General features: G+C 41.3%; 1 protein-coding gene across 4 annotated transcripts in view; it reads left to right on the forward strand.

Annotated features, from left to right (window-relative positions):
- The window catches only part of LOC122844943 (roundabout homolog 1-like), a 99,355-nt gene that overhangs the window by 72,245 nt on the left and 5,951 nt on the right, over positions 1-21,159 (forward strand). For 3 of the 4 annotated variants that reach the window (XM_044140815.1, XM_044140814.1, XM_044140817.1), the window contains 22 exons: positions 1,935-2,092; positions 5,203-5,323; positions 7,526-7,664; positions 7,757-7,884; positions 10,393-10,401; positions 10,628-10,752; positions 10,863-11,034; positions 13,577-13,782; positions 13,873-13,954; positions 14,047-14,215; positions 14,309-14,475; positions 15,167-15,288; positions 16,095-16,329; positions 17,133-17,254; positions 17,376-17,547; positions 17,757-17,954; positions 18,568-18,594; positions 19,271-19,310; positions 19,499-19,653; positions 19,841-20,224; positions 20,290-20,409; positions 20,494-20,629. In XM_044140815.1, coding sequence (XP_043996750.1) covers positions 1,935-2,092; positions 5,203-5,323; positions 7,526-7,664; positions 7,757-7,884; positions 10,393-10,401; positions 10,628-10,752; positions 10,863-11,034; positions 13,577-13,782; positions 13,873-13,954; positions 14,047-14,215; positions 14,309-14,475; positions 15,167-15,288; positions 16,095-16,329; positions 17,133-17,254; positions 17,376-17,547; positions 17,757-17,954; positions 18,568-18,594; positions 19,271-19,310; positions 19,499-19,653; positions 19,841-20,224; positions 20,290-20,409; positions 20,494-20,629 — 3,187 coding nt within the window. The remainder of the gene's footprint in view (positions 1-1,934; positions 2,093-5,202; positions 5,324-7,525; positions 7,665-7,756; positions 7,885-10,392; positions 10,402-10,627; positions 10,753-10,862; positions 11,035-13,576; positions 13,783-13,872; positions 13,955-14,046; positions 14,216-14,308; positions 14,476-15,166; positions 15,289-16,094; positions 16,330-17,132; positions 17,255-17,375; positions 17,548-17,756; positions 17,955-18,567; positions 18,595-19,270; positions 19,311-19,498; positions 19,654-19,840; positions 20,225-20,289; positions 20,410-20,493; positions 20,630-21,159) is intronic. The other variant, XM_044140816.1, reaches the window with a different exon arrangement.

The raw sequence follows: 21,159 nt of genomic DNA on the forward strand, positions 1-21,159 counted from the left end.
TTCACATTCTACGGAAACATTTGGGCCTCACACAATAGCAAAAGCAGATGTGTAACTTGATTGCCTTCGGAATTATGCGATGGTATCAGTCAATCAATCAACGCGCACATACGTACGCTCTTGTACACAGACTTGCGATGGTCTCGGTTTCTTCCTGTCTGAGGTAACTCCAGCCTTGTTTCCGCGTCCCAGGAGGAGGGTCTTTTATCATGTGACGCGGCGGTGTTGGCAGCGGCGAGGTGGGGCGGGTCGAGGGGGGGGTCCTCCGACAGCTGTTTCCCATCGGCTTTCAGTCAAACGTAGATGGTTAGTCCTGTGTATCGGAGGGCCAACATGGGAGAGAGAAGCCCTAATTCGCTAATTCCAATTAGAAGGTCATTCTGAGTTGTTCTCCCATTGCTGCGTTGCTCGTCATACATCGCTGAACTTATTGCCCTGCGATATATTGAAATTTGTAGCCAGAGGTGAGTGGGTTGCCACCATCTGGGAGTGATTATGCGTTTTCCCCATTGTTTCCTGTCTTTTCACCCCTGCTCGACTCGACTGGCTGTTCTCTGCTTGCTCTGCTTTGGCTCCCCTCAGCTTGTTCGGGACATAAGCCCTCCCCTCTGCCTTGTAATTTAAAACTGGGAAACGCTCAGCAGCAGTCACTCAATGCACAGTCGTCTACATCCGAGCGTGTCGCTCACCTCATCAGGTGAAGAAATCTTCTCAGTCGGATCGCATGGAAAAGGGAGGTGTTCCCATCCCGACCAACTCGAGGCCCCCTGTGCGCCTCCTTTCCGGCTGTAAATCTTGAAAATGACAGTCCCACGTTAAATTATGAAGCTCCATCCTGAGCTTCCTTGAAATGTGCGGAGCTGGAAGCTGCACAGTGAAGGCCTTGATGTGCCTGTTGTTTATGGTGAAGATGAGAGCTGCCTGTAACCACTGAAAATAACACACTTTTGGAATAGATGCAAGCTCGCCGCATCTCCGGTTTAGCTCTGGCTGCTTTCTCAGCACTCAGGCTACTCATTGAGGAAAGATGATAAATTGCTGTGGTGGCTTTTAGCCTCCTGCAGTGGGAAGCGTCCGCATCCCACTATTCTCATGAGCTATATTCAAGCGCATCCTTTCATTCTTCTGTAAGGCAAACAACTGTCTCACAAGTGTCCAGAATCATAAAAAGGAGCTTAGGATGCATCATGTCAGTTGATCAGAGGTTAAAATTGATCAATTATTCCCTAAAGAGCTGACTGGTTATAACAATGTCAGATACTGACAAAACTGAAATTCTTTTTGCTTCATTAAATGCATCACAACTAAGGACACTCACTGATTTCAGTGGCAATAAAGTTGCACAGAACACTTTTTGAGTAAATCACACAAACGCTAGAAACAAAATGCTTTGAGGGATAAATGGGAACTCTTTTGCTGTGCATATTTGATGTATTATATTACAGTATCAATAACTGGCATCAGCAGGTCAGGCACATGTAAAAAGAAGAGATGCAAATCAGCCAAAGAATACGCTGATGTACAATGAGGACCAGGATTATTTAGGGTTCCAGGAATAGATCAATGGAAACATTTAAATTAACATTTTTAAGCAGGTAATTTGTAAATGTGTGTTACTGGATGTTTTAGTAAATAGATTAAGCTACCAATCAATTATCAAGTTGCACTTATTTTTTTTTTCTTCAAGTATGAAGCTGTTCAGTCCTCAGAACATTGTTGCTAAAGAGTCTCCGTTTAAGCAATGGTTTAAATGGTTTCTATTTTTTATGCTACTACCAAGGAAACAGTACACAGCTCTAATAATGTTAATATTTTTAAAAAAGATATTCCCACAAAGTTTCACAACAAAAAAACCCCATTAAACTATGACTTTAATAACCTCCTCTCTCTGTTTAAAATTGAATATATCTGTGTGTTTATTTGTTTTTTTTCAGTTTTGCGGGACGACTTCAGACAGAACCCCGTTGACGTCATGGTTGCCGTTGGAGAGCCTGCAGTGCTGGAGTGCCAACCCCCCCGGGGACACCCCGAGCCCACAATCTCCTGGAGGAGAGATGGCGCCAACTTGGACGACAGAGACGAACGCATCACAGTAATACACATTCCTCTGTCCATAAACATGGCCCGATTCTCTCAATACGGTCAAAACTTTTGCTGCAACGCAGCTACTCGTTTTTTCACCTCTCATCAAAATAAATTTTTTTTAAACACACAACCAAAAAGAGGAAAATGAACATAATTACACAACATGCAACTATGTTAGAAGCCCTTTAAAGAAGTAAAAAAAAAAAAAAATTAAAAAAGTTTATTTGACATGTAGTTACGGAGAATTTAATATACTAGTAGCAAAATACAACAATTCAACTCAAGAACAGGACACGGAGAGCAAAAATAAAATTAATTTCTGGATTTGTCTGACACCGTTCGTGCACACGCTCGCCTCAGATTTGTTTATACGGACAGCAGGAAGAGACTCAAAGCTCATGTTGGTGTAGAGTGACAGGTAGAGGCTCTCTGGGGGACGGTGATGGACAGAGCAGCTACCTCTGATTTAAGAAGAGGACCAGATCAGAGCTTGCGGGGAGGGGGAGGCTTCACAGAGGGAAATACAAAGGCTGCCTTTTGCTTTGTACTCTCCACGCGCTCGTCTCTGTCCTCCCTAATCATCTTTTTTCTCTTTGGAAATTGGTCTTTTTCAGTAGTGCTCACTCAAAGACATTAGCGGCTGCATGGAAACCAAAGAAGTGCACGAGAAACTCGTGGCTGCTTCCAATGTTATTATGAGCTTTTGGTTAATAATGGGAATTTGAAGATAGAGCAATCATGTTCAGTAATATTTAGAGTTTTGACACATATTTTTAGCTAATGGTGTTTGAACAGATCTTTATGTGATTTATGCAAACAATACATTTAAGCACATCAGCTTCCCAAAGTTTATTTATGATTAAAACGGTAATAAGAGTGAGATTTACTGTTCCATTTGTGACAGAGACGTGATTTATGTCTCTGCCACAAATTGAGTTGATAGAAATAGAAGACTGTGGAAAAATAAGAAGCCTTCAGTCAAGAAATCCCTTGACTTGCTTGAATTGTTAATGCAGCTGCTATTACAGCAAACATGGTAGAACAGAGGCAATAAGAGTGAGCAACTTTAGTGAGATAAACATTGTTTTGAGCTACGTTACTTTTCGGTTCTTGAGAAGTCCTCAGCTGCCAGTTTGATTTAGAAAATTTGATTTTCGTTTTCCTAGAGATGTTTGACACACAGTTCTTCATAAAAGCTGAAATAATACCTGAACCATAACCCAGAGAAGTTGAAAAGAAGGCTCAATGGTCGCAGAGCAGAACCAAAGATCTGCGAGAGAAGGAGGAAGTTCAAAGCATCTTTTATGCTTTGAAAGCTACACATAATTGACTAGCGTCACTCTGCCTGGGGTTTCATCGTCAGACAAAACGAAGTGACAAAATAAAAACCGGTGGATTAGCCGGATGATGATGTTATTATCCAAGACATGTTACAGTGGAACATTGTCCCTACTGCCCAGAAATTGGGCGACTAGCATGAATTCATAAATCTCTCAAACATCAACATTGTTCAGTCAGAGGCCTCTTCAGATTCATAGCAAGACTGACTGCTACCAGAGATTCTTCCTACCTAGAGCATCTCCATCACTGCAACCCTGAAAACGCTAAGATGATGTGACTTACAATCAAATTTAATTTGCCTTTGGTAAATGTAAAATAATTCTTAATTGAATTTAAATTCTGAAAAGGAAAATTTTTAAAAATTTAATCACAAATCCAACAGTATTGATGTTCATGTCATGGATCCTGAAATATGTTGACAATTAGTGCTTCATCTCGTAACTTTAATTATTTACCAAGAAGTACTTACTTCCAGCATTTATACTGTGTTCGCACATGTTTTGTGCATTTTGGATATGTTTTAGGATAATCAAACAGGAGGAAGAATGGCTGCTGAATCCAAACAAACAAAAAAAAAAGTCATTAATCTTGAGCTCCTTTGATTTACTAGAGATTGACATAAAAAAAAAAAAGACTAGTCACAAGTGCTGCGATGTCAGGGTAGCCTGAAGGAGACTGACTAATAACTGAGAGGCTGCTGGTTTCATCCTTCCAGCAGCAATTTAATGGCGCTTTCTCTGTGCTATGTGGTGGATTTAAAGCGCCCACCAAGACATGTGCTGTGTAGCATATAGCGCCTGCTTTTTGGACGCGGCCCTGCAGGCGGCCTTGACCCCCCCATGACTCCTTGCTAACAAATGCCAAAGCTGCTTCGCGCCTTGTGCGTTTCAAGCAGGCGAACATGAATAGTTTGATTCCAAATCGGAGTGTAGGTGGGGAAAAGAAGAAGCCTTAAAAGCATAATAGCCCGGCTGAAGGTTTATAATTGAAGCCGATTCCTTGGAGAAGGTTTCAGAGGACTGGATGGAAAAAGTAGAACTGGCCTTTTGTGTCGAGGTCTTAAGATCAGCGTGTTCTCCCATCTACAGTATCCGGAGTGTCTACTCAATGCTGCTGCCATATCACCTCTAACACTGGCTAGCTGCTGACTATCAGTGCAGCAGCTCTTTTTTTTCAAAACAACATAAAGACATCTGTGGGAGTGTATTGAAAATAGCTGAAAACAGTGTGACAGAGAGCACATATCTTTAACCTCTTGTGGGTAAGGAAAAGGATGGTGTGCATGTGCATGCGTGCAGGCTCGTGTGCGTGTGCATGGATATGCACAAAGAAAGGGTAAAAAGTTTGGAAAGGCAAAGCAGGCTGACAGAACATCTAAGGAACTTCTCTACAAAGAGGCCCCCTTCTTTGTTCCCAGGGTTCTTGTGCGGTGCTGGGCATGAATTATGTAATTTTATAATATGTGACCTTCTGTGGAGCTTGAAAGACAGTGCAGATTTTCTTTACGCTGTCATGCTATCAAGTGCATAAAAAAAAAAGTTGTTTATTCCTTTTTATTTCCAAAAATGGAAGTTAACCAAAGACGAGTGAGCATGCAGGTGCCGTCTTACATGAAAGCAAACATGGCGTCACAATGAGAACGGAAGCTGCTGCGGATCTTAGCCACAAATTTAATTTGCAGACCGATTATTACATGCACGACAAACAAGCCGCGCACGCTCCCGTGACATGCAAATACAACTGTGCAAACAGTCGTTCTCTGCTTCTCCCTTCCAGATCCGGAGCGGCAAGCTTATGATCACCAACACCAGGAAGAGCGACGCGGGGAAGTACATCTGCGTCGCCACTAACATGGTGGGGGAGAGGGAGAGTGAGATCGCGGTACTCACTGTGCTAGGTAGTATTTACTCCTTTGTTATTCCACTATAGCGTGTTTTTTGTTTTTTTAAACTGCTTCACTTAGTCTAACTCCCCTCACAGCTCACTTGCTTTGGTTTGCCAGACCACTTTATATAAAACTGTTGTCACTGGGGTATAGTAATAACCGGTTAATTATGCTGATTACGCCACCATCTCAGTCTGGCAGCGTTGGAGAGGTTTTCTCACAAAACAAGTGCTGAACGTCTGCTCCCGCTGCATCCAACGTTACGAACCTTTCAGCGTAAGAGCTCCCCACGGAGCCGTGCTTCTGACACTCTCTACATGCTCTAATGCCTAAACACTCCCTCCATTCTCAGTCTCTCAACCCCATATTTTACTAACACTTTCCATCTCAGAAGAGCTCTTATCAGCGCCAAATGGTTGGATGACCTTGCTGTGAGTTTGTAGATGTAGCAGTGTAGTGGCTGTAGTGCTGCCGAGTCCCTCCTGGGTGGAAAGGTAATCCCGCAAAACAGATGTAGGGAAGCAAACACCTGCTGTATGCACAAATGTAGCAGCTGAAAAGACAAATACACAAGCTGGTATTTGCATGAAGGGCTTTGGCTTTTTCTGCCAAATAAGGACGAGGTTGCTTGCGAAACTGCATGTAGGATTTATAGACTCCTGAAGTAATGAATAAATCATGATTAAATTTCTTTTTTTTAAATTCAAAAATCAGCTCAAACATGCAAACAAAAAATTCAGAGAGTTACTCGTAGACAAATGTCTGACAATCAGCAATCCTTGTTCCTGGTTTTTCTGGCGCTACTTGCAAAGCTTTAGGTGCATTTATAGCTTATAATCTTTCCTCTCTGTGGATCTTTCTCTGCATTGATCCAAACCAACGGGTTGCAGCATGTCTTTAAATAATGAAGGACCAGCTCTGCTTGATCGAGGTAGAGTATATTTTTTTATTTTCTATTTTTTGGTGAGATTTTCACCTCTGAGTAGCACCCAGGCTTGAATGCTCTCAGCATCTTTCCCTGTGAGCATAATTTTCCCTTTTCAGTTAATCTTCTCAAAAACAAGCTTTTTTTTTTCCTGCAGCAAATCTGCAGCTTCAATCAACAGGTGTTCCTTTCCAGATTGGGATCTGGTCTGCTCCTTTCAGTTGCTGCTTCTGGAGTTTCATAAGCTAATATGAATAAACCAGACATCTGCCCTCTAAGCTGCTGCGTTTGTGTGCACAGTTATACTTATATTGATGATTGTTCACTTTTTCATAAATATCAGAATGACACCATACATAAACTCGTATCACTGTCCCTTGCAGACCTGCTGCATCTCAACTACGAGACTGGAGAGGAGCAGAACTAAAGCTTTTTATAACAAAACTGTAGCTTAAGAAAAATTTGTTGCTTCTAAAGCTTTTGGAGGAAAGTAAAAGCTATTCAATTAAATGGAAAATTACTTATTAATGTCATTCAACAAGCCAGTAACTATTATTAATTTTTGCACTATGTGTATGAGAGAGTGATAAGAAAAAGTACCACCAAAGAGCTCCTTAAGTGAAAAGATTTCTAGTTTAAATAGTGTTTTACAACTTGTATTATTAGCCATAAATGGGATTGGCATGGATACTGCAGTTAGCACATTTAGCACATTTCACCCTGTTAGCATAGTTTCCCTCCCTCTTTGGTTTTCTGCTGTTTCCACTGTCCGCTGTTGCCCACATAATGTGTGCAATCTGCATAACTACATGGTTCCTCTTTTTCTGATACCTTTCTTTAAACATGAGAAAAGGCTGCGAGTGATCCTAATAGATCAGCCATTTCTAAAATAATCACATTAGCCCATCTAGCACCAAATCCTCAAACTTATCATATTTACCACATCTAGATATCTAGTTACTTCCATGTGAGTCACTGATTTGCTACTAGTTGTAACATGTAGACATGAAATGATTCATTTAACAACCCCCCCCAAAAAACCAAAATCAATAAAACGACAATGTATATTTCCCTTTTTCATGTCTTTCATTCCAAATGTGCACAATTTGTTACTTTCTTTCATGTTTTACGTTTATGTTGGTCAAAATATAATTTGCTGAAAACGGTGGACACACTTTTTTCCTCTTTTCTTTGATCAGCCTCTTCTCCACGGGCACCGCAAATACCGTGGCGAGATTGATGATGGCGGTGATATGTCTGTGTCTTCTTCCTGTTGTTCTGCCCTTCAGAGCGGCCAACCTTCGTGAAGCGCCCCAGCAACGTGGTGCTGCTGGCGGACGAGAGCGTGGAGTTCCACTGCGTTGTTCAAGGAGACCCCGTCCCCACCGTCCGCTGGAGGAAAGATGACTCCGACCTACCTAAGGGCAGGTAATGTACAGAAACACTCCACTTTTCAATTGCAACGCACACATTGTGTTTTCCAGCTTCTTGTCTTATCTCTTGAGTCTTTGTGCCCACAGATTTGAAATCCTGGAGGACCACACTCTGATTGTTCGCCAAGTTGCCTCTCCAGATGAGGGCTCCTACACGTGTATGGCAGAGAATATGGTCGGGAAATCTGAAGCATCTGCCACCCTCACTGTGCACGGTCAGTACAAATGTCAGATAAGATATCCAACACCTTCTCTTGAGAAGCTTAGTGACAAAGGTTGTTTTTTTTGTTTTTTTGTTTTTTGTTTTTTTGTTCAACATTGGAGCGACTCTCGGATAGCTCACTCCCTCTTGTTCTTACCTTTTATTTGCTTCTTTTTAGTTTCCTGCACAATCTGCAACATTCTCTGCGTCTCATTAACAGGCGATGCAAATTGCAGCACTTTGTTTACGGGGAGTCTGAGGAAATGTAAACCTGGCCAGAAGAAAACAGATTCATTTGGTCCGAGCTGTTCTGCCTCAGTGGCACCTTTAGATATGTAAAACGAGAAGTATAAGACAGCTCGTAGACCAGTTCAATTAAACACATTGCTGTGCCGCTGTGGGTGAAATATACCGAGGCAGGTAGGACTTAATTAAAGATAAGGTAGCAGTGGTTGCTTGCTGGGAAGTGGCATGGTTCCAATTACATTTTCTTCCCTTTTCTCTGCAAACCTTACGAAAAAAAAAAAAAAAAAACAGGCTTCAAGGGGTAGCAGAGCTGATTTTCTTTGTGGTGAAGGAAAGAGGTGCAGCCAAGTGACAGATCAGTAGAGTCTTAATAATTCAAGTGAGCAGCAAGGTATCTAAATATATGGTTGTCTCATAATGAAATGGAAAATAAAACTTTAGGTTAAGTTAGAGACACAGCAGAAGTTCCTTTCATAAATTTGCTTTAGAACTACTAAGTAATAAGAGATAATCCTGGGAGTCAGACTTTGAAATTAGGACGGTTCCTTTAGTGAAGTTAAAACGTTTTTGTGTCTCTTTTCTGAAACAGTTATTCATTTTGATCTCTCGGAGCTTTAAGTCACCATTAGTCTTAATCTAAATTAGCCTCTATGTTTACTAATCCCTTGACTTCAATTTATTATTCTCATATTTTATATTTTGTTTAAATCAAAGAGCTTAGCAGCCATCAATCTTCTGCTGCTGCAGCCCGTCTGCTTTAAAGTTAATAGTGTTGTGTGCCTTTTTCTGCTCATTTTGGTTTGTATTGTTTGTTTGAGTTGCCTCTGCATCATCTCCACGTTCTCTGCTGACCTTTGACGACAACATATTTTTGTCCAAACAACCTACCTTTGTAGCTTGTTGTATTTTCAGGTTTTTGAAAACCTGTAAACCCGAGTGACAGTTGCGGCTGAAAGTTGCAGTAGATCAGCAGTTTCCTCTGAGCACGCTGTCTGGCAACAGTAACCGTGCCACGTTCAAAGTATCTTAAATCTCCTTTCTTCCCATTTGAATGCTCACTTTGAACTTCAGCAAGTCGTATTCATCATTCTGGACACCTAAAGGCACTTGGTTGCTGCCATGTGACTGGCAGATTTGCTGTGTTAATAAGTAATTGAACAGGTTAGCTGGTGAGTGCAATGTTTTTCTTTTTATGAAGGCTGTACTACTACTCTTGTCTTATCTTAAAAGGAAAATAATTAATGAGATCACCATTTTTCTAATGTTTTCGTTCAAGCAAGAGTGATACAAGAGACATCCTGCAATGTATATGTAAGCTTCAGTTCGGTTATAAGGCAGTGATGTGTTTAAAAAAAAAAAGTGCAACTTTCTGAGGCAGGATGCCATCTTCAGCTCCACTCTAATCCACAGAACAAAACCTGATGGCTTTAGATTAAAGTGCACTCAGACTGGCCTTTCACATGTTTACACAGTCATACACATTCAACTTCAAAGCAGATTGAATGAATTGATAATAAAACAATTAATTAGCCTTTATTTATACAAGCAAGATTAACAACAATTTCCTATTTTCAACTGTGGCTTGGCAAATAGCAGAGCCCAGCCTCGAGGGAGAGAAGAAAAGAAAATCATACACTGTGCTTTTGCGACATGATTTGTACCCCTTGAACGTTTTCACATTTTCACACAGTACAACCACAATTGTTAATGTGCTCTCTTTTATTTTTATGTTTTGCTTTTTTTTTTTTTTTTTTTTTTTGCAGAAAGTGTAGGACTCAGACCATTTGATAAATTTCTCTACAACATTATCCCTACTGTGATGTCTATAATATGAAGCTTTCCATCAAATCTCACTGACCAGAGCTAAAATTTGATTAAAGCTAGACATTTTCCTTCTACTTCACTCTACCTTAGGTTTGTCTATCGTACAAAACATCAAATACATTAGATACAAAGACATTGAACATTCTCACATTTTGTCACGTTACGACCACAGACCCTACCGGGTACATACTCTTACAAAGAGACTGTACATGATGGGAGAGTCAGGAAATAGTTTAAACCATGATATCGTCAAGGAAAAGTGAGAGATTGCTAAGGATGACAATCAAAGGCAGGTGTGAAAAGAATGAGAAGATGCTGAAAATAACTCACGGAAAACAATAAGCTTGGGGTAGGGGGATTATTTTGTTGTCATCCAGTCAGAAGATGTTGCTGTATGGTTAACTTCTGCATCACTCATTCCACTGTTCTTTGTTTCCTCCTTCTCTTCTAGTCAACACGGGTAAGTTGTCTTCCATCCCTCATCCACCATCAGACAGCAACAGGAAATCATGAACCTGTGTCACTGTTATTCCATCCACCATTACAGTATGTAATACATAATATGTGTGGGTAAAAAAAAAAGAAAGAAAAAGAGCATTTTATATGCACATACGGATGTTCTAAAAACACTGAATGATCAAAACGTGTTAGGCTGCCAATTAATTAGAGCTTCCCCTCTTCTGCAGTGCCCCCCGCCTTCGCCGTTCGCCCCAGGAACCAGGTGGTGTCGGTAGGCAGAACGGTCACCTTCCAGTGCGAAGCCACGGGCAACCCACAGCCAGCCATTTTCTGGCAGAGGGAGGGCAGCGAGGTGAGACTGACCCAACCCCCCCTCTTGTTCTGCCATCCCACTAAATCACTGCTCGGTGTAAATAAAGATAACGAGGGGGTTTCTAACTGCGATTTGCCTCTCTCCTCCAGAGTCTTCTGTTCTCCTACCAGCCGCCACAGCCCTTCAGCCGTCTGTCTGTCTCCCAAATGGGCAGCTTAACCATTACGGACGTTCAGCGCTCTGACGCGGGCTTCTACATCTGCCAGGCTCTCAACATAGCTGGCAGTGTCATTACTAAAGCTCTGCTAGAAGTTACAGATGGTGAGTAACGGAGAAAGAGGCCAAATGAGACGACTTTTGCTTCGCTCTGCTGATTCTTGATTCGCAGCTCCTTTTTTTTCCCCCCCCTAATAACTTCGGCAAAAAATTGATTGACACAGTTCTGGAAAAGAAAGTGTGTGTTTAAAACTTTAGGTTTTTACTTATCAGAGCTTCATCAACATTATAATGTTCTATCACCATCTTCTAGCATTATTTAAGTTGAACCTCAAAGCACTATGGCGAATATAGATTTCTGCATTACTTGTCAACTAAAAAACATGCAGACCCCTCAGGTCTTCAGAGACCTGGTTACTCAGAGTTTCCTGGACTAGAACTTATCAAGTTTTGATTGCCTTCCTCCTGGTGCAATACATAGATAAAAATACCTTGCCTTACCTGAAGTATTTTATTATTTAAAAAGCAAACATGATTCCAAGTCTTCTGGAACAATGACCATTGGTCAAATAAAGCTGAATCAGATGTCCTGTGCACAGCTTGTTTTGGTGAAAACTAAACATAGTAGTATACAAGAATGGTTGGGAAAAAACCCCCCAAAAAACTTAAGGTCATGCAATGGCCCAGACAAAGTCCAGATCACCAGCCAGTTAAAATGGATCCGTGGGCAAGACCAAACGTTTAATAAACAACGGGATTGTAGAATCTTTTGTGTATTATTCTACACTTCAAGTTTGAATTAAGTTCAAGAGGCTCAAGACCAAACTATTTACATGAAGTCCTGATAGGTGAAACCTTAGAAGTAAGGGTCAGAGTACTTTCTTCCAAACTAAATGTAAGATCCCTTTGAACATTGCTGACTTTGTTTTTCTTTGTTCTACAGTAGCGTAGACGTTTGTGAACGAAGTCTGGTGATTTTGACATATGATGCCATTTATAGGTATCTGTAAAGAGCTTGGAGGAGACTCTAATCCAAATCCAACATGATGAAATATCTGTGTTAATTGCTTTCGAAAAACCAATTTATCTGTGCTTGGAGGCTCACACCCCTAATTACACACCTGTGTGAGCAAGACTACATGTAACTCTGTGAAATGTACATGCATTATATTTATGGGAGATAATTGCTTCAGGTTTCAGCAGACAGTAAATGGATTTACTTGTGGCGTTATTAAGTGCAGGGTTCGCAGTCACAGCCGTTTTTTTACGCGCGGCAGGTGTGCGGCGTTTTTACAAAGAGGAATGATGGCCGACATTTTTTTTTTTTTTTTTTTTTTTGTCACAGATCTGCTCCCTGACTTGTACTTCTCTCGCCTAAATTCCCTCCATCCGAACACATTCCTTTCATCTCCAACTGGAGAGGTGCATTTGTATGGTAATAACGGGCTCACATTACCTCGGGCGCTTTTCAAAGCATCTTTCCGTCACTTTTTTTGGTGGTGGGGGCGGGAGGAGGAACAGGAGTGTTTTTTTTTTGTTGTTTTTTTTTTATTTATTTAGCTGTCTTAAACCTTCACCCCCAACCCACAGTTTTTTTTTTATGTGTGTGAGAGAGGGAGCTCTGTTATCTAAGTGGAACTGTTATTAGTTGGGCTTTGCTGTCATGATTGGATCCGGCTCCAGCAGTACCTTCTACCCAATGAATGATTAGTTGCCCTCCGCTGGAGGGGAAAAGTTGATTTCTTTCTCCTCGAAACCCTGCACATCCACCTAAGCCTATTGTTCTCCTGCTTTACCAATTTTCCTCCCAATATCTTTCACATCTTATCTCTTTCTGCCTCTTCTCCACTTCATTTTATTTTCCCTCGTCTCATCTTTCTCACTTTTATAGCTTTCTCTGTTTATAACTTTGACCTTTTTTTTTTTTTTTTTTGGAGCATCCGCTCAATTTCTAATGACCTGCACTTTAGTTTTTTACCTCTTTAGGTCCTTTGTTTTAAAAGTGAACAGAAGGAGACGGGAATGTAGGAGAAAAAGAGCAAATGATAAAATTTTAATGTGGCACAGTGGATGTTTAATATCTTAACCATGACCTTCTGTTCTTCTTTTTCAAATATTTAAACAAATCAAACTCTTGTTATGGACTAGCAGTTAGCAGTCTCTGTGTTTTCCCTTTTCTCTTTCCCTATGTGGTCAAAGTGTGTGTTGAACAATGGTAGTGAGAATTGTGTTCTTTTCGGTGAACAGACTCGTTCCCTTGAACTATAGCACTGACATTTAAATATTCAGCATCATTTTCCATACTTTTGTTATGCTGTAGAAGAGGTTTGGTGAAGCTCTTCTAGTCAACAAATTCAAATGCACAATTTTTGATTCAGTGTTTGGTTGCAAATGAGCGTATTGCTGTCTCAAAACCAAAGACCTCGCACATGAGTTGAAATAAACAACTCAGCAGTTTGTTTGTTTGGTTTTTTTCGCGAGGTAAAAATAACAGTCTACTTAAGTCCTTATCCATTTATTTCTCTAAAGAGAATAAGACACATTGCTGTAGTCAGATGCTTTATTGCTGTGTATAATGTACAATGTGAGAAGTATTCTCATCGAGTCATTTTTTTTCCACCTTTCCCATTTTTTCGTTTTCTCACAGCTGGATCAGAGCACCCCCCTCCCGTCATCCGGCAGGGTCCCGTCAATCAGACGGTTCCCGTCGACAGCACGGCAGTACTGGGTTGCCAAACTGTTGGCGCTCCGCCTCCCACTGTCCACTGGAAGAAGGACGGCACAGTGGTCTCTCCAGTGGATTCTCGGATGTCCCTGACGGAAACAGGGTCATTGAAGATCCACTATGCAAAGGTAAGTCCTAAAGCACAACAGCAGTTGTGAAGACCAGGCTTTTCGCCAAGTCAGCCGGTTAACCTGTGCACCTGAATCATTTCTCGTCAGCTGGGCGATGCGGGATTCTACACATGTGTTGCTTCTAGTCCAGGTGGAGAGGCTTCCTGGACCGCATATCTGCAAGTGGAAGGTGTTTTATTCATACACAGGGATTTTATTCTTCCTCCTGAGGATTACTGTAAAGTTCATATTTTAGTAAATTTGTTGCGCTTTCTGTGGCAGAGTTTGGCGTTGTTGTCCAGGCCGGTCATCCAAAAGATTCCAACCTGATTCCGGGTGCTCCGTCTAAACCTGAAGTTTCTAATGTTAGCCGGACGTCTGTCACACTGTCATGGAAATCCAGCCCTAATCCTGGCGTAGCACCCACATCTTACTTAATTGAAGCATTCAGGTTAGATATATATGTGCTCTTTTTGAATTCACATCCTATTTTGTTGTCTTAAGTTGTATGTATCTGATTTGATTTCACCTTGTCTTTCCACAGTTATACGTTAGGAAACAGATGGGTGACCTTAGCAGAGCATGTGAAGACTGAGTCCTATGTTCTGACTAATCTGAAACCTGGAGCTGTTTATGTCTTCATGGTCAGAGCCAGTAATATTTATGGCCTTAGTGATCCCAGTCTAATCTCGGACTCAGTCAGAACTCAAGGTAAGTGTAAGGTCTCAATTTTCACGTCACTCCTAGCAAGCACCTTAAACTTCACAGAAACGTTTCATTTCAGATACTCACTTGATTTTAGTGGGTATTCAAATTCTTTAAACTGTTTTTATTTTTAAAACCGCAAAGTTTGATGTGTTTGATTTTTTTTTTTACATCAACACAGAGGAGCGCAAAGTTGTGAAGGGGCAGTGAAATCATACATCATTTTCAAAGCTTTTTACATAAAATATAAAATAAAATATAAAATTTCTAAAATAAAATATAAAAATGTTCTGAATTCAAACCCCTTTGTTCTGATACCCCTAAAGAAAATCTAGTGCAACCAACTGCATATTTAACTTGTAATATTTGCAGTGGTTTAAAGCCCTCTGATATACTGGCGACTGGTTGTACTCCGCCTCTCAAGACATAATTAAGTGTTAGAATGTTCTAGTCAAAGTCCGGACCTACGTCCAATTGGGACTCTGTGGCACGACTTAAATCACATGAACAAATCACTAAACATAACCACAAATTTAAAAGCACAACGTCAATTAAGCACAATTACAAATTAAAAGAACACAACTGAAATTTTTTTATATTTTTTTTAGATTGGTCTTCCCCATAAAATCCCACACTTCCACTGTATAACGTGACAAAATGTTAAGTATTTAACGTTTTTGCCTTGTTCTACACACAGACAGCTCCTCCACCATGCAGGGGGTGGACCACCGTCACATCCAGAGAGAACTGGGAGATGTTGTGATCCACCTACACACACCGGCAGTCCTGTCATCTTCAGCTGTCCGGGTGCACTGGATGGTGAGTTCAACATGTTGGCTGTACTGCAGATGGATGCCCTCACAGCTCCCAGAGTCAAGATAAATGAGATAAAATGTCAAACACGGCGACACACGAACACACATCTGTTGTTTTGGGTTAATAGCCAGCCTTGGAAAATAAGAATTAGTGATAGATTAGCGACTACACTTTCAACAGATATGAGACTAAGTAGTGGTTAGAGTCAGCAGCATTGTCCATTGTGTTGGAAGAAATTATAAATATGCTCTATTATACATTCTGTGCTGCTAAGATGGTAGAGAGTTGGTATAGTGCAGCAACAAATGAATTGATCTTTGTTACCCATTGAGTTTAGCTTCATACAGATACAACTATGCCAGCAGCATTTTTCTGTGTGGGTGTCCGCTCAGAAATTCTTTCAGGCACCCTTTGCCAAAAATCATGTGGTTTAAATGGAAAGTGCTTAGTTGTCTTATTGCTTGTTTTTCTCAAACCAGGCTGAGTGGAAACTATTAATGACCTCAGATTGTGGTTTGCACAGAGAATTTACATTTCATATGTGGAAGTCAATAAGAGAAGTAGGGTTAGTAAGCTTTAATGCATTATTCCTACAGGACGTTTAACGCAAACCAAGACTTGTCCTGGTTTACATTTAAAGGGCTGTGTGATCACATTATTATTATACAATGTACTTATTCATTTACATATTTATAAAGATGTGTGGATTTTATTGTTTGAGCTATCACTCTTCAAGGCACATACTATGCAAAGTGCCTTGAAATTGCCTCTCGGGGATAAATAACGTTATTTGAATTGAATGGTTCCAGGTGGAACAGCAGTCCCCTTACATCCAGGGCTACAAGGTGCTTTACAGGGTATCCGCGGAGCACGGCCAGCCGGAATCGCAGTGGGCTGTTCTGGAGGTGCGTGCCCTGCCGGAGGACGGGGTGGTGATCAGTCAGCTAAAGAAGGGATGCATCTATGAGTTCAAAGTGCGACCTTTCTTTGATGAGTTCCAAGGAGCTGACAGTGAGGTGAAGGTTGTCAGGACATTGGAAGAAGGTAATTTTTTTTTTTTTAGAACAGTTTCTTTAAATATAAGTGAGAAAGAACAGCTGGAGCTGTAAAGTACTCGTATGAGTCTGGAATTTTCTCACACATTGCAGCTACAAAACTTCAGCGTTCTTCAGATTTTATGAGCTAGACGAACACAGGGTTATGTAAAGTGGTGAAGTAGAAGTAAAACAAAAATCTCAAAAGTGAGTTAAAAGAAAGTACTTTATAGAAGTTCATTTTGCTGCAATTACAGCCACTTTCATTCTTTGTAAGTGGGTTGCTAACATCCTTGGATGTATAAAGATTTTTTGCTCATTCGTAATGCAATGCTCAGTGGAAGTGGATGGAGAGTGTCTGTAGACAGACTATCCTATAGTACCTCTGAATGTGTCTCCAGCCTGCAGTCCCTCCTACATGACTTATGAGAAACTGCAGACAGGATTTCATCTTATGTTGTTTCACCAATGACTGTCTTCTTGCCACTTTTCCATAAAGACCTGATATTGGGAGAAAGGAAAAGTGTCAAAGTCAACAGATGCTCTTACCTAAGCTCCTCCAGACCTACCATTGGCCTTCTGACTGTTTCTTTGATAAATCCTTTAAGTTGAGGTGTTTTGGTAGGTTTACAGTAGTGCCACACTCTTTCCATTTTTCAGAAGACAGATTTAACTTTAGCCTGTGCTGCTAAGATGGCAGCACAAGATTCTGTGGCAATAGAGAAATGACGTATTGCTTTATTCAGTGCGAACCCATATCAGATGAGTCTTCCTTCATGCGCCTGTTGCCAAGTATGTGTATTCCTGTTTTAGCCCCGAGAAGAGCTCCCCAGGGTGTTACAGTCGCGAAGAGCGATGCCAATGGGACTGCTGTCCTTGTTTCCTGGAAGCCACCTCCAGAGGCGGGAGAGGACGGAATCATTCAGGAATACAAGGTCTAAAAATACCGCAGCTCAAATCTGTTCTGTTTTTTTATTATTGTTATTTTGTCTCGCTGTGTTTGTTGAATGTGTCCCTCTGGCAAACGTTGTCATCTTCTCACTGTGTTTTCCACAGATCTGGTGCCTGGGTAACGAGAGCCGCTACCATGTGAATCAGTCGGTGGATGGGTCAACCTTCTCTGTGCTCATTCCTAGTCTGGCTCCAGGAATTCGCTACAGTGTAGAAGTCGCAGCAAGCAATGGTGCTGGTCCCGGAGTCAAGAGTGATGTAGCGTTCTTTCAATTAGGTAATTGTTCCCTCTGAACAGGACAGCAGACTGCTAGGTGGCATTTAGTTTGACGTTTCCGCTCCTTTCATTAGTATTTTTTTTAACGTAAAATCCACTTAGTTGTCAATAACTTCTGGATAGCTTTCACATTTTTATTTTTATTTTGCTGTACGCAGCTTTTTATGTACTCATGTTACAAGCCCGGCCTCCTGCTTTTTATCGGTCAGATTCTGCCGGCCAGATGATGGACATCAGTGACAAAGGAGGCACCTTGTCCCAGATCTCAGAGGTGGTGAAGCAGCCGGCTTTTATCGCAGGCATTGGCGCCACCTGCTGGCTCATCCTCATGATTTTCAGCGTGTGGCTGTACCGTCATCGCAAGAAGAGGAGTGGCCTCAGCAGCACATACACCGGCATCCGGAAGGGTGTGTTCCTGTGTTCTTTCACTGTTTCAGTTCACGAAATAATTTGCAGAGACTCAGGATATTAAATTATATTACCATTTGGAGTGCCTGTATTGGGTAATATTATAATTAGGTTGGCCACCAAACACTGACATTTTGCCACCACACAACACACAAGTCATCATTGCAATTATATTGAGGGAAACCTTCCTGGTGATAAGCAAATGAGGTCAAAGGGGAAAATGGTCTCTGGTTTAATCATCCTTTGACATATTTGCATTCTAGGCTGTGTAGACATTCAGTGGCCTTTAATCACATATTTGTAGAGCGCCATTTTGTCAGTGCACCACAGTGTTAAGAGGTAAAGAGCTGTCAAGCTGCCACGGTTAAATCTGCCACAGTGTTTCTGCTGTCTGTCAGGCTGCCCCCTTCATTAACCTTCACCTGGAAAGTCAAATTGAAAAGACAAGCAGCATTTGCAGAAGAGGCTTCTGGCTTATATTTAAAAGCACACGTCAAATGATGTGTTCAGAGCACTCAGCAGTCTATATCTTTAATAATAGAGTAGTTAAAAAAAAAAAAAATTATTTTATGGTTTTACTAATTTTTTTCTTGCTTATTTTTTTCTCCACAGTCCCGTCTTTTACGTTTACACCTGCAGGTATGTACTTTATAGCCTGAAAAATAATATTTTTTAGATCGTATTCATTCTAAAGATGCACTGACTTGGGATTTTGGGACGAACTTCCAAGACCTATTTTGGGTGGCGACCCGTTGATGCCTGGCAGTGCTACATGTGGTGCTTTTACTGACCGGAAAGTGATGCGAATTTTAATTTCTGATCCCAAATAACCAGTCTGAGCCAGACAAGCTTAAAAGAAAAAAGAAGATAAAACAACTCATGCAGCCAATAGGGTCTTTTAGAAACTTTAAAGCTAAAGCTTTAAAGTTCAAACTGATGAAAATTGATTTCTGATTTATGTTTGTTTTCTCTAAATAAAATTAGTAGAGGTAATCAGAATGATAAGGAGCTCATTTTACACGAGGAATTACATGAATGTGCACAGTAGGTTGTCTAGTCATAACCTGGTTTATCAGCACAATAATATTGGTTATTCTGACTAAATCACTGTACTGAAATGCGTAAAAGCAATGACAATAAGCTAAACACAAATTTATTAAAGAAAAGAAAGCGTGTATTGAAGTGTGCAGACTTGACTTCACACTTTTTTACACTGTCTTACCTGCCTTTCATGGCTGTCTTCACTGTTGGCACTTTCTCTTTTATTTTATCAAGGTAGAATGTAATTTTTTTTTCTTTGGTTTTGTCTTCTCAGTGGCATATCAAAGAGGAGACACCACGTGCGGAGCTGGCAGGTGACTGATATTTTTGTCCCATTGTGTTACATGAAGTCCAAAAGAGGAAATGCCAGTTACCCTGCAGAAACACTAGGGGGAGATGTCTTCCTACGCTTAAAGTCGTCTCAGCTGCTAGCTCCCGTTCTTCTGTATAAACAATATCAGTGGGTTTTAGATTGACAGCACTGTGATCCTCCTTGTTGCAGGCCTGTCCCTCTCAGCATGGGGGAGCCTCTAAACCAGCTGTGGCTGCCAGACAACTGGCCAAACGCATGTGCCAATCATAAGGACTGCAGCATCAACTGCTGCAATAATGGCAATGGCACCAGTGACAGCAACATGACAACATACAGCCGACCAGGTTAGAGCAAAAAAAACCCCAAAAAAACAACAACAACAAAAAAAAAACACCTCATAGATCACATAGACACTTCTGAAATACAACCTCCATTATTAATAAAATACCAACACCTTGCAGCAATGCTTGCAGATTTATAGCTTCTTGTGTTATTGCTTTGTTCATGTGCTGCTTTGTTTCTCCTCCTCAGCTGACTGCATTGCCAACTATGGAAGCCACCCAGAAAACAAGCAAGGGGGACAGCTTGGTTCTGAGACCCCCATATACAGCGACGTGAATCTCTCCAACAAGCTCACTGAGATTAAGACGTTCAACAACTCCAACTTTTGCTACACGAGCCCAGGAGGAGACTCGTCGGGCACGTACGAGCCCATCCCGTATGCCACCACGCAGCTCATTCAGGCCAACATTAAAAACAAAGCCGCCGCCGGTGGCTGTGTAGGCGAGCCCCCGGATATACCCTGCTGGAAGCAGCCGCCCAACCTGCCGCCCAACCTGCCACCCAACCTGCCGCCGATACCCAAGGAGATGGCAGCGCTGATGCAGCACAGCACAGCCGAGCAGAGCTGCAACGGTATGTTGCAAATCAAATGTTCTTCTCTGTGCAAGTTTCGAATCTTACACAAAAGATGTTTCCAGATCTACAGGGAAGCGAGGGCATGATGCACCCCAAAACCATGCCGTACAGCCAGACCCGCGACCACAGCACAGGAGGCTCCCACCAGAGCTCAGACAGAGGCAGCAGCAGCAGCACCTCAGGTGAGGGTGTCGCCTGTCCTAATGCGCCGCGTCAATGTCGATGAGAGCTGGCCTGAGTTTATTTCCAGTGTGTTCCTTTCTCAGGGAGTCAGAATCAAAAGAAAGGAATGCGGGCCCAGAAGATTCCCAAACACAATGCAGTGAGCTGGGGGGACGCCGTGTCTGATCCTCATCCGAACGCCTGGGACTGCGACGAGTACAGTCTGCCCATGGAGAGGAGGTACGAAACAAGACAATACAATGCAGTAACTTATAGTGTCATGTTCATCAATTAATGCTGTTGGAACATGTGCTGTTGAGGTTTGTTTGTCAGATTAAAAGTATCTTTTTAAAATGACAGCAGCTATTTAAAACCACATTTCTGTATTCTTTTTGAGTGTGTGTGTGTGTATTAGTGTTTTGTTTTTTTCTAATCTTAAATGCTCTGTTTTTATAAGTATTATAAGTTTTATCTATTACATAAATCTATCATAAACAGATTTATGTGATAGACAAACACAGTTCATAATTGTAGTAGTAATAATTAAAGATCATACCAAATAAAATCTGAAAGGTGCTGTGTGGAAAGTTGCTCAGAGATGGTGGAAGGGTGGAAGAAAAACATTTTATGTTAAATACAAATCTGTAACTCATTTATTTTCAGCCTGCCTGGGTTAGTCCTTCACGTAACGACCTTTTGCCGCAGTAACAGCTGCAAATGTTTTGTCTGTCCTTACAAGCTTTGCACATCTAGAAGGTTTTACTCATTCT

Source organism: Gambusia affinis, linkage group LG15 (assembly GCF_019740435.1).
Source record: "Gambusia affinis linkage group LG15, SWU_Gaff_1.0, whole genome shotgun sequence".
Lineage (NCBI taxonomy): Eukaryota > Metazoa > Chordata > Actinopteri > Cyprinodontiformes > Poeciliidae > Gambusia > Gambusia affinis.